The 14,102-nt window shown below is 42.5% G+C and overlaps 1 protein-coding gene across 1 annotated transcript in view; it reads right to left on the bottom strand.

The window, feature by feature from the left end:
* Positions 1 to 14,102, bottom strand: part of MYRFL (myelin regulatory factor-like) — a 144,666-nt gene that overhangs the window by 48,597 nt on the left and 81,967 nt on the right. Inside the window, exons 12-13 of the mRNA XM_008066631.1 lie at positions 13,174 to 13,264; positions 5,514 to 5,714 (exon numbers count right to left, since the gene is read on the bottom strand). Coding sequence (XP_008064822.1) covers positions 5,514 to 5,714; positions 13,174 to 13,264 — 292 coding nt within the window. The remainder of the gene's footprint in view (positions 1 to 5,513; positions 5,715 to 13,173; positions 13,265 to 14,102) is intronic.

Genomic DNA, 14,102 nt, shown 5'->3' on the forward strand with positions numbered 1-14,102 from the left:
CCCAGACTGGAGTGCAGTGGCTGCTTCCGGTCACCACAGCCTCGACCTGCTGGGCTCCGGTGATCCCTCCGCCTCAGCCTTCCAAGTAGCCGGAATTACAGGCATGCGCTACCATGCTCGGCTCATTTTTTGATTTATTGTAGAGATGAGGTCTCGCTGCCCAGGCGGGCCTCGAACCCGCAGGCTCAGGCAATCCGCTCATCTCAGCCGAAATATTCTTAATAGAGCATAAAGCAAGGCTTCCTAGAGATGGTGAAGCCCAGCTGAGATTTTGGCTTATTTCAGCTCCTCAAACACGTTCTACTCCTTTCACTTCAGGCTTTTTTTTTTTTTTGGAGTTGGGATCTCACTCTGTTGCCCGGGCTGGAGTGCAATGACCATGATCATAGTTCACTACAGCCTCCAACTCCTGTGCTCAGTCTCCCAAGGAGCTGGGACTACAGGCACGTGCTGCCCAGTTAATTTTTTAATTTTTTGTAGGCATGGGTCTTGCTCTGTTGCCCAGTCTGGTCTTAAACCTCTAGCCTCAAGCGATCCTCCCACCTAGGCCTTCAAAGCCCTAGGATTATAGATGTGAGTCACCATACCTGGTCTCACCTCAGGCCTTTGTTCATGCTGTTTCCCCTGACTCAAAGCCTCCTCCTTCCCTACCTGCTCCTCCCCCAATTTAAACATCCCTTTCTCAGAGAAGCATTTCTTGATCTCCATGTCTAGAAAGGGTCTCTCTGCTATATATGCTCATAGCACCTGTTTTCCTTTGTGGCACCAATCAAAGTTATCACCAGACAACTAATTGTGTCAACTTGATTCTTCATCTTCCCTTATAGGATATACACCCTATAAGGGCAAGGATATGTTTAAGGTCATGGTTTCCAGTTCATCACCATATCGCCTGTTTCTGGTGTGATTCCTTGCATGATGTAGATGCACAGCTGATAGTTGTTAGATACATTCATAACTTTAAGATAGGATTTAGGGAAAGATGTAGGGCAGGGAGGACGGTGGAGAAGGAGACAAAGACAGAAATGTGAGGCAGGGAGAGCATCATGAACCATGTTCTGAGGCAGTAAATCCTCTAAATGACATCTGCACAACCAAGGCAGTGTTTGGGGCTACTGAACTACACTGGTTAAAAAAAGAGCAGGAAGCCGGGCTCGGTGGCTCAGCCTGTAATCCCAGCACTTTGGGAGGCTGAGGTAAGTGGATTGCCTGAGCCCATGGGTTCGAGATCCTCCTGGGCAACTTGGTGAGACCTCATCTCTACAATAAAATCAAAAATTAGCTGGGCGTGGTAGCGCGTGCCTGTAGTTCCAGCTACTTGGAAGGCTGAGGCCGAAGGATCACCGGAGCCCAGCAGGTCAAGGCTGCGGTGGCCGGGAGCGGCCACTGCACTTCAGTCTGGGTGACAGAGTGAGACTCCAACTCAAAAAAAAAAGCAGGGGGAGCTTTGCTGGAAGAAACAATCGCAATCTCATATTTCCCTGTACCTATATCTATCACTATGAGCTCCTTCACTCATTCAACAAGTATTTATTGAGTAGCTAGTTTGTGCCAGATGCCTCCTAAGCACTGGGGAGTCAATGAATGTTCTTATTTGGAACTAAAAGTTCCACTCTTGAGAGTAAGACCTGTGTCTTGTTTATCTCAAGACCTACACAGTGCCAAGCAAAGTGTCTGACATGTCACAGGCACCCAAAACATCCAGTGGAAAAAAGTAATAAAAGTATGAGGGTAGTGAAATGGCAGGACAATCTCTGACACTAACAGAATTGAAAAGAGGGGTCCAACAACAGCCAGCCTGGACTGGCCTTGCACTGCTCAGACCCTACCCAGTTCCTCGCCCCCTGTGCTCCTGGCAGTCCTATGCCCACCCACCATTATCCCTCGGGTTCCTTCCCTGCCTGTATGAGCTCACACTAGAGATGGAGACAAAGTGTCAGTTTCTTTGCTGCAAGTGGAAAACAGAAATGGAAGTTCCCTCATTGAGCCTGTCCAGGCTACGGAAAAGGAAATGACCCCTGGTTTTTGAGTTGGTTTGTTGAATACATTTTTCCCAAAAACATATTACTAAACATAGCCATTAGGTTCTCTAGTACTATTATCATTGTTCTTTAGATAGATTTTTGACCAAAGGCAACTTTGAGAGTTAACTTGGAGGCCTTATATGATAATGTTCCTCAAAGCAAAATGTTTTTCCAGTTTCTATCATCGGTTTGTAGACTTCCCAAAGCTAAATATAAGCAGTCTGAATTGCACATTTCCTTATGTGTACATTTACCCTAGGGAAAAGGCTTGAGGCAAGGGCGGTGCCTTCACTGAATCCTCCCCAAGAACCCTACACAGTCCAGCATGTCTGCTGCACCTTACTCATCAATGCCTATTGAATAAGAAGCTAGAAACTGAATTTGGATGTCTAACTTGACCTTGTTCATAGCAGTTTTGGAATATTTTGACCATGAATGCGAATAGCTGTCACTGTCATGCTGCCTCACGTCCAAGGTTTCTATATCATTAACACAAAAATTGCACCACAGAGAAGACCTTTCAGACCATGTGACTTAAGTCATTCAGGGAAGGCTGTCATCTGGTTATGGCCCACAGCCTGACTTCAGTCTGGCATCAGGAGCAGCCCAGGTGACACTTGCTCGCTCTGGCCTGAGGAACTTCTGCATTTGCCTCATGACCCTGAGGGTGACTGCATGTTTGGCTTTCTCAAGCTTTTCCCATGTCCACTTTTGTCTGTAACTAGCATGTAACTAGTGTGGTTAGGGAAAAAATAAAACAAACTTTGAGCATTTCATCTTAACTGATTTCCTTTTCTGGCTTTCATTTTTAGTCTCTTGTTGCCTTTTTTCAACCTTCACCACAGAAGTTGACCAATGCATTCAACTTTCAACTCCCTCATGTTGTTTTGCATCGACATTGATATTCATGAGTCTTTGGTTTTCAACATGTCACTTCCATCTTAATTTTGCTCACTTTCCACTGTCAGAGCTACATTTCCTTATACAGTCTACAGTCACATCAATAGACAAGATGCTGCTGTCTAGACAAGTGAAGCAGCTCCTCACCTGGGCCCACCTCACCTGCCCAGTGCCTCAGTTGCACAGGTTTCAATCATATCCGCATCATCTCTCTAGGTCTTGGATCTATGCCCCTGTGAGCACCAAAGACCTCCTCCACCAGGACTCTGAAGCTATTCATGAGCTTAATATCCACAAAGCACCCTATGTTGCCTTAAGTGAGGAGACACACAGTCAGAGCAAGGCAGCAACCTGTATTCATTTCCACCGATTATAGCATTTGGCAACATACATGGTCACATTTTGCAATAGTTCATCTATAAGCCAGCTCTGATTAGCATGAATCCTTAAAGAATGATAAATTGCCTCTAGTCCTATACAAGCAGTCAAATCACCCAAGTATCAGATTCTCCGAGTATTTGGAAGAATGCCCGTCTTTATAAAAATTGGAAAAATTGAATCAGAAAGAGATGAACATGTTTACACAACCGTCAACACCATCATTAACACTGTCATCATCTCTCTCATCTCTATAAAAAATGGTGGATGGGACAGACAAGATTTCTAGGGATATATAGTTCATAAATGTGGATAGACTTATCAAGAACAAATATATTAATATGAAATAATTTAATACAAGAATTACATATAATTTTCATTTGTACAAATAAAAAATCTATTTGCTTAGCCTTATACAGCTAAAAAAAAATGCTTCATGCATATGAGCTTAAAAAAGTTCCTTAACCTTAAAATGAAAATGAGCATTCCTGTTTACATACTACAAATCAGAGACATAGAACATCTCTGGGCCAAAGTTCCTGAGCTAGTGGTTGCCAGAGTCAGGACTAAACTTCCAGCCTTCTAACTATAGACCAAGATTTTCGTTATGCCATCATGCTGCTGTGAACAGGAAAGGGATACAGGATTTTCACATTTAGAGCCTGGATTGGAGTGACATTTCATTTATATAAAGAAGGCTTCCTAGAAAAGATTGGAGACGTTCTAAGAAAGCTTGCTATTTTAAGACAATATATTTTCTTCAAACCGTGGAGCAATATTTAAGGAATTCTGGCAAATGAATTTCTCTAGCAGGAGAGGTTAAAGCAGGAGGGGTTGTAGAGGATGTTCCCCACTTGTTATAGTCCATTTACATTTTAATAAGACAAGGTAGGGAATTGTATAGCCAGTTGCAAGAATAAATTTGAGTTGATGTGATCTGAACTGCAGTTTATCTTGCGCTAAAGTTCAAAGGCGCAATATCTGGGACCCATATCTGGAAATGTATGTGAGAATTCTCTAGCTCTGAGTTCCCATCTGGCTAGTAGGTCACAGCTCTTCTCACATGAACTGCAGCTTTGCAATCAGTATAAAAGTCTACAATTACAACCATTCGTTGGAATCCTCTCAGCAAAGGAGGACATTCCTTGGCTGGTTTAGAAAAACCAGTGCAGATTTGCACTGGGAAAGGAATGCAGTCTGGAAGAAGGGCCAATGATTAACAGATTAGGTCTCCTGTTGGCTAAAAAGGAATAAAGAAAGGCTTAAAAACATAATTCTGCCACAGCCTCAAAAATGCTTTCAGGAGGAGTAGTATGAGTGAGAAAGTGGGAAAGTGGTAGAAGCAGTCAACGGGAAACAATTAAACGGTAGAAGAGTTGGAATGAAGAGTTGCCTAGATAATGGATTTGAATCTTAATCCTAATCCCTTTGATCTACAGAGCAATTGCAACTTTCCAAGATGATTCAATATTTATTTTATCAAGTAATAAAAAAGAACTCAAGGCTGTCAGGCAGGCAGTCACCATTTCCATTTTATTAATGAAGATAATGAGTTTGGTGAGATTAAGCATTTTATCACTTTGCAGAGGAGAACCCAAAGTGGAAGAGCCTGATGTCTAGGCCTTATTTCTGATTTTCACTGGGTAACTACCTCCCCATGGAGGGAAAAGGTCTTCACTCAGAACCCTTGGGTAAGAGCAGAGGAGGAGGAAAAACAGCTGAAAAGCTGCTCCACAGAGAAAGATGATACTTGGGAAAGACAATGGCCAGTGGGGCTGGTGCCAGGGACTCTGGGAGGAAAAGGCTGGAGACGCCCGGGAGAAATATGATCGGGAACTGAACTGAGACAGTGCTCAGAAGATGAGCAGGGAGATGGAAAGGAAAAGGCAAGTTCTGGCAGTTGACAAAGCATGGAAGGAAGGGCAATGGCCTGTGGAAAATAACTCTGAGGCTTGCTGCTTGTGAAGCCAATGACATGCTGTCATTGCCCACTGCTCCTGTCAGGTAAATCCATTCTCTCGGGTAGGAACAGCCTTACAATTTCAGCAGAGATGCCCAACAGCTCAGGCATCATTTTTAAGCGGTGTGTTCGTCTCATATCAATGGGTGACATATAAGGATGCCGAGTGTGAGGTGAGTCAGAAGCCAGGAGCGCCTGGCACACCTGATTGAGGTGTCAGCAGAGGGGCCCAGGCCTGCCTCTGTGCTCACCTCCTGGATATTCTGCTTTGCTCGGCTGTCAGAGGGATGCATGATTGTCCCCATCACTTTCATGTTGCCACAGACAACCAGGGCTTCGTCCGGTGCATCTGTGTTTATTCCTACTCGACCATGACAGACAACAGATTCTGGAACTTGTCCTCGCTGCCATAATGCATCACTGTCATTTTCAAACTGCCCAGGGTTAGAGGCCTGGAAAAAAATACATAAATATATTACAATTAAAGTTACAGTAGCAGGAATAGATTATCACATTGGTCTTTGAAGCAAAGGAAAACAGAATGCTATCTAAAGTCTTTCATATGAGAATCTTACATTCGGTGGGACATTCCAACATATCCAAATAATTCTGGGACCCAGGAGAACCAGGGAGATTTCCCTAACCACCCTGCCTCCCCACCTGCAGGAGTTCTGTATGCCATGATTTGAAACATCCAATCTCTATTGCATCTCTGCATCCATTTGGAATTAAGAATGTGATCAATGATACTAGGTGGATGTAAAGAGGAAGAAAACTAAAAATGGCTCTTTTTTCAGGGATAATAATAATAACAGTGATTTAAAATCAGAACATTACACGAGAAAACATTACAGGTCTATTAAAGCTCAGATAAATAAAAATACCTTGCATTTAGCTAGCCCTTTTATAGTTTCAAAACATTTTTATATTTATTATTTTATGCACAGTTGACAAGCAAATGATAGTACAAATATATTTCATATACCTCACTATTCCCTAAACACAGATGGTACTGAAGGAAGAATAACAACAGCTCCATTTGTTGTGTGCTAATTCACACTGCAGTTCTATGAGATAAGTACTAGCATCCTCATTTTATTGATACTGACACTCTGAAAGGATAAATAAATTGCCCAAGGCCACAAAGCTAATAAATTCTGGAGCTGGAATTATACTTTCTTTGGTTATTAAATAATGAGTCTACCTTTGTCTATTTCATGACGTTGCCTAAAAGTAGTCCTGGCAGGCTTCAAAGAAAAAAGAAAATTGGACTAGACAAAGTTCTGGAGATTTTACTCTTAAATAAAATTCTTGACCAGATAATTTTCCACTGTACTGCCTTCTCTACCCCCCTGCTTCCTTGTAACCACTTAATATATCCCCAAATATCTTTAAGTAGGGATCTCTAAATCCCTCAAAATCCTCACAACAAAATTAATTTGTTTATAAAATATATGTTCTTCTAAATGCGGTTTTTTTGTGTTTGAGGCAAGTTGTTACAACTTTAGACAAAGAATTGCAATCCCAATCATCTGAAAAGTCAGTACTAATACAATTTCACCTTTTGCCTTTCTGGTGTTATAGGAGACATTACAAGTTCTGCACCTGAATATGCATGGTAGATTAGCTCTGAAGACTGCTCAGGTTACCAAGGTTTCTCTGAGGATGGAAATTGGGAGATATAGAAACTGGAGTGGGTGGGAGATTCACTGTTCTCAGTACACTCTCCTGGTATTGTTTGAGTGTGCTGCCACGTGCAGATGTTGCCATTTAAAATCATTAAAAGAGTTCCTCAGGGTATATTCCTGAAGAACTCAAATCACTCTATAGAAAAGATACCTGCACCCATATGTTTATCTCAGCATTGTTCACAATAGCAAGAACCTGGAAGCAACCATGCTGCCCATCAAAAGAGGACTGGATTAAAAAAATGTGGTACATATACACGATGGTATACTACACAGTCATAAAAAAGAACAAAATCATGAATTTCGCAGCAACCTGGATGGAACTGGAGTCTATAATACTGAGTGACCTCTCACAGAAACAAAGATCTGAGTATCACATGCTCTCACTCATACAGTGGACCTTGAACATCCAACGTAATACTATAAGAAAATGACTGACAGTGGTGGGAAACTATGGGGGGGTAGGGGAAGGGAGATGGGATTAACGGTAGTAAATATCTGTCTGGGGATGGGGAGACACCTCTTATCAACAAGGGTGCCTGAGTGATGCATATTTGTATACCTAGCCCTTAACTGTACCCCACAGTATCATAATAAAAAATATTGATTAAAAAAAAGAAAAAAATTTTAAAAATAAAATAAAATCATTAAAAGAAACCACAAGGTTTAGTTCTTAGCTTGGGTTCAGTTAAGGAACTTTCAGGTGTCTTCAACTTCCTATTTCATTCCCACCTGTCTGAACCCTCAGCAGGATGGAAGACTCAGCCATTGACACTTGACAGACAGAAAGCAGCGAAAGAATGTAAAGTACTGACTGGGAGTGTGGGGGAAAAATATACAGTAACAACTTTGAATATTATTTTGTGTGAATTCACTTGAACAAAGAGCTTTTCTGCAAGGTCCCCAGAGCCCCTTGGTTGTGAATGGCAAATTGGCTTTGACTCAAATCCTTTTATAGCAAGCAATCAACTAAATCCAAAGGTATGCCCTCTGAAATGGTAATGCATTTTGCTCTATTCTGAACATAATGAGCCATTTCAAGGAGACAAAATAAGACAGTGATGGATTTTTTCTTAATGACCTTTGGGATAATTATTATCATGTTGGTAACTTGACACTGGAGCAGCAGATACAAGTAGATTTAATTTTTTGGAACAATTGCAACATTCTCACTTGGTTTTCATCAGATGAAAATTCAAATTCCTAAAATATGTTCAGATCATTTTGGAAAGGGTCACAGATCTACAGTGTTCTAAATATATAGCCCTAGGGAGAGGTCCTCAGCAGTAATGAGAAATGTTGTTATAAAAATCTGTGAATTTATTTCCTTTCTTTGGAATCCCCAGTCTTCGTGTGTCAAAGCAAGCTGCAATAGACTACCTCATTCTGTATTTATGAGACTGTATTCACATGTGGCCCAGTAGTGGTTGCTGGATATCAAACACCAAAATGAATTGATTAAAATTTCTAAAATACTTGTAATAATTTGTCTCATCGTCCCATATATTTACAGACAAGACCCAAGCATTCTAGTCTATCATATAACATAAACTGATTGTGTGACCTTGGGGCAGACACTTAATCTTTCTGTACCAGTGCCCTCCTCTAAAGAAGAAAGACAATAATGATTGTGGGATTAATTGAACTCACGTGTGTGTGAGCAGTTTGCAAAATTGAGGATGAATACTCTCAAACTCATCCTCAGCACACTCTGCCAGATGCAGCAGCTACTGGTTAACCTATAATTGCTTAATCTATTCTCCGCAGCAACCCACCTGCAGAGTTGCACAATTCTGGGATGCTGTCCATAAAAAATACAATGTAAATGGCGCCCCCTGCAGGTGCCTGGAATAGGAAACAGCATCAGTAGGAGTTGAGGCCCCCCCTAAGTTTGGAATAAAAAACTGGAATTGTTTTTTTTTAGTTTTACCATTGTTTGAGATTCGAAAGCAACAGACAAAGGGCTAATAGGACACTTGACCTGAGGCAGGCAGCACTGAGGAAATCAATATTTGCACCTTTTGGAGGAGCTATGGAAAATGGGCCTAGAAATATTCTCTACCAATGCTACTCAAAGCGTGATCTACAGGCTAGCAACATCAGCATCTTCCGGAAACTCATTAGAAATACATTTCCTCAGGCCTCCCTGACCTATGGATCAAAAACTCTGGGAGTGGAATTCAGGTATCTCTGTTTTTTACAAGCTCTAGGGGATTCTTATTCATAATACAGGTCTGAGAACTACTACTTTATGCCATATACTCCGGATCATGATTTACCTCTCCCATAGTTGACAGAAAGCTCTGTTGAGTCCCAAACATACAGGGGTGTTCATGTGTGTGTGTGTGCATGTAGGGAGTGTGTGAGTGTGTGCATGTGCATTGGGGGAGAAGGCAGGTAGGTCTGTGGTCAGAAATGGGCACGAATATCATAGGAAAAAAACCAAAACACAAAAAGCTGGTTCTTTCAAGAATTAACAAGATTGATGAACCCCTAGCCAGAATGACCAAGAAAAAGAGAGAAAAAGCCCAAATAAACACAATCAGAAATACAAAAGACCAAATCACAACTGACCCCAAAGAAATACAAAAGATTATCAGAGATTGCTAGGTGCACCTATATGGAAACAAACTTGATAACCTAAATGAAATGGAGGACTGTCTGACATCACACAACCTCTCCAGGTTGAAACAAGACATTGAGACACTAAATCAACCAATAAAAACCCAGGAAATTGACTCCCTCATAAGAAAACTACCTACAAAAAAAAAAGCCGTGGACCGGATGACTTTACAACAGAATTCTACAAAATGTACAAGGAGGAGCCGAAACCAATCCTATTGAAAGTATTCCAGGCAATTGAAAAAGATGAAATTCTCCCTAAATCATTTTATGAAGCTAACGTCACACTGATACCCAAACTGGGTAAAGATCCAACAAAAAAGAGAACTACAGGCCAATATCCCTTATGAACATAGATGCAAAAATCCAGAAATGGACACGAGCCAGTGAATGTGAGGCGTCTCTGTTCTGCCCTCATCTCCTACCATTCTTGTAACTGCATAATTACATCTTCTTCCCAGTCACAGGGTTTGGTTTCCCACCTCACGGCAGTGTGATTTACAGGGCAACAAAGGGGGCGTCCTTGGGGATGTGCCCATTTCTATTGTTCTGGAAAAGAAACTGGAATAATGTACTAGTTCCCAAAATGAGTAAAGCCTAGCGTGTCTTTGAAAGGCAGACAAAAGTAACCATCTCTCCTGCTTGCAACACTGCACTCCAAACCAGGTTTAATGAAGTGTTTGAGAAGGAATGTGGAGCCCAGACACTAACAAGGGAAATCTGGAAGAACTTCACTGGGGAATGCTCCCAGAAACAAAGACCTAAGAAATCAACCCGTTCTTTGGAGTTAACCTTAATTTCCATTAAATTGGTCCATTTATATACTGCGGGAACATACTATATTTCTAAAGTTGTTTTGATTGACAACCCAGAGGAACAATTACCTAGTCACAACCACCATTCTCTCCCCAAGGCTGATGGTCTCCTGGACTCCTCCTAAAGGTCAGAAGCTCATCTAGGTCTGACTCTCAAACCATCACTCTTCCCAAACAGTGAAATGCTGATCTCTGTCATTTGGAGGAATGGTTCTTAGGCCACAACATGGATCTGGACTTGCTTCAACGTAGCTTGGATTTCTCCATTTATTGTCATGTTTTTAGTTGACAAATTTTTCATCCCATTCTTCATTCTGGAGCTCAAGCCAACAGAAACAGGCCGTGGCCTAAGAGGCCACATCTGGCTGTTTTGTAGAACATAGGCTGGCCTGTCCACTGCCCAAGCCATACTCATACAGCTATATAGGCCCTTCTAGAATCTTGGGGTCAGGAATGTATTTTGTGAACATTTCTCACACTTCCTAATTCAAAAATACTGACATTTCCTAAGTAATTAAGTAGATTGAAAAGTCTGCATTCGTTTTCACTTCTGTGCTTTGCAGTTCAAATGAAATAATATCAATAAGATATTTCCAGTTGGGGGAATGAATGGTTTGTGTTAGTGTTACTATTATTATTCTCATTGCTCTTGGAGTAACTGTTATGTTACTCTGCACGCTTGTAGAATATTTAACAAAAAATGATAGCTAGGAGAAAGCTACTGAATATGGAAGACAACAATTTTTTAAAATCAAAATTTAGTGAATAACATGACACCCAAACTATGCTGAGTACAATTTAATATCTTTGGCATTCATACTGAATATGAATTGCAGAAACTTTCAACTTCTCATAGTCATCATCATGAACTAATCATCACTGTGCTTTGGATATGAGGAGGTGCCGATGAACAGAGAGATTTTGGTTAACAGAAGCTCCCTTACTCCCTGGGTTGCTGTGGTGTGGACTTGCACAATTGCCATGCAGAACTTGGCAGGAGCTTCCAGCAGCTCTTGGGGAAACCTTGTCACTAGGTAAATTATTCAAAGTATGCAGGTACTAGCAGACTGTGTGTCTCGAGCACGAATTACACAGCACAGGACAGCACTGTCATGATGTCTAATCTAAGCAAACTCCGAAAAGAATGGTATTATCTGTCTTTATTCCTTCCTATGAGAAATCAAAAACAAGCAACGTAGGTTTCCAGACTTTACTTTTAAATCAAATTTGTTAGCCCAGCAAAACAATCCCAGATAGCATCGGGTGAGATGTCAAAGACCACCCTGACCCCTGCTGAGGGATGGATGGGCATTTCTGTGATTGGCTTTTGACTAAAGGAGAGGGCCCTGCCTGCCTCTGCCCCAGAGGAACTCAGTTGCCTCAGGTTGTCAGACCCCACAGGGCTTGCGCGCCCAGTTATCACTTTGGAAAAACTGAACATGTAAGTGTTTCTACCTCATTTCTATCATTACTTCACCCCCGTTAAAACTTTGAGACATAGTCGAAGGGTTTCTGCTAATAGATGGATTATTATTTTTAGCTGACTAAAAGAACTACAGATGGCCTTCTGTTTCAGAGTAGCTCAAGGCAGGTGAGGAAAAACTTCACTTCCCTAAATGCACAGATCTCCACAGGGCCTGAGGCTAACAACCACACACGTGAACAATGTTTCCTTTTGGGGTCCGAATGTCTTCCTGTGTCACTTCAAACACCCACGACAACAAAGCCCCCCCAAGGGCTGCCAGGCCTGCGATTACCTCTTACCTCATGCCCCCGGCATGTTCAGCCGTGGCCAACCTGACCTCATACAACTGCAGTTGTAGCTGCCAACAGAGTTGTTTTGTGGCCATCAAGACTCCCCTCCACAGCTGTGACCAATCATTCATTCAGCAAAATGTGCTGAGCCCACCATAATTATGTACTAGGTCAGCGGTCCCCAACCTTCTTGGCATCAGGGACTGGTTTCATGGAAGACAATTTTCCCATGCACAGCGGGTGGAGGAATTGGGGGAGGAAGCACCATCAGGCATTCTCATAAGGAGTGTGCAACCTAGATCCCTTGTACACACAGTTCGCAATAGGGTTCGCACTCCTATGAGAATGTAATGCTGCTCCTCATCTGACAGAAAGCAGAGCTCCTCTCGCCCACCACTCACCTCCTGCTGTGGGACCCAGTTCCTAGCAGGTCACAGACTGGTACCAGTTCCCGATCTGGAGGTGGAGACCCCTGTGCTAGGCAGTGGCCCAGATGCCCTGGTACCACCAATCACTTTGGGGCATGAAATGCCTTCCTACCACTTTGTCCATCCTGGCTCCATTGTTCACAAACCATGTGATCATGGACGAGTCACTCAGTCTCTTAAGCCTCAGTTCATCTCGGTGTAAAGAATGTGAAGGTATAACAATGTAAGGTGGTGTCATATATAAATTATTTAGCTCAGTGCCTGAAACAGAGAGTAAGGACCAGGGTTTCTCAACCTCAGCACCACTGGCATCTTGGGCAGTATAATTCTTTGTTGTGGAGGTTGTCCTGTGCATTGTAAGACATTGCACAGCATCTCTAGTCTCTTAGAAGTCAGTTGTGACAACCAAGAATGTCTTCAGATATTGCCAAATGACCCTTGGAGGATAACATTGCCCTAGTCAAGAACCACTGTGTAAGAACTAGAATAATGTTTTCAGCTATTAAGATGCTTATCATTGAAATAGCATACTTCAAGCATGCCATTCTACCTACAGGGGAGAGAAGCATTTAGGATCCAGAAAAATCAGAAAACTGAGCTTACCCTTACAATGATCCTTTCAGAGATGTGGGCAGTCAACAGATAGAACTGGTCTTGGTTAGCAGCATACAGTCCAACCACCAACATGAAGTATCTAATTCAGAGACAGCAGACCAATGCCAACACATCAGGGAACAAAGACATAAGTTGTATAATCAAATGCCACCCAACGGTTCATCAATAGTAAATTTGCCTAGACACGTTTGCTTATTTATCTATTTACTTTGTTTGGTTTCAGTGTTTTGAAATGGAGTCACCCAGGTTGCAGTACAGTGGCATGATCATAGCTCACTTCAGCCCCGAACTCCTGGGTTCCAAGTGATCCTCCCACCTCAGCCTCCTGAGTAGTTGGGACTACGGGTGTGCACCATGATATTCAGCTAGTTTTTAATTTTTTTGGTAGAGATAGGGGTCTTGCTTTGTTGTGCAGGCTGGTCTCAAATTCCTGGCCTCATGCCATCCTTCTGCTTTGGCCTCCCAACATGCTGGGATTTCAAGCATGAGCCGCGCCTGGCCACTTGCTTACTTGAAGATTGCCCTTTCCATTCATCTCTAAGTTGTCCTTCCAGTGAAACAAGAGTAGTTGATTCACTTGCTATTGTTCTGGATCAGTCCTTTGCCCAGCTGGAGTTATTTGTGAGCTGTTTTGTAGTAGCCAAAGCAGCAGGAAAGCAACCCTCCCTGGGGAGACATCCTAGCAGGGGCCTGGGCTCAGTCAATCTGTGCAGACTCAGCACAGGCCTCTCCATGTTGCATTCCTGGGCTGTCAGCACAGCACCACTCACAAACACAACTTAAAGACCCCTTAGAGATCCCTTTGTTCAGAGACGCACATGTCATGTGACCTAGGCCACTCCCGGCCACCGCAGCCTCGACCTGCTAGGCTCTGGCTATCCTTCTGCCTCAGCCTTCTGAGTAACCAGAATTACAGT

The sequence above is a fragment of the Carlito syrichta genome, unplaced genomic scaffold, assembly GCF_000164805.1.
Source record: "Carlito syrichta isolate Samal-C Ts95f unplaced genomic scaffold, Tarsius_syrichta-2.0.1 Scaffold309041, whole genome shotgun sequence".
NCBI lineage: Eukaryota > Metazoa > Chordata > Mammalia > Primates > Tarsiidae > Carlito > Carlito syrichta.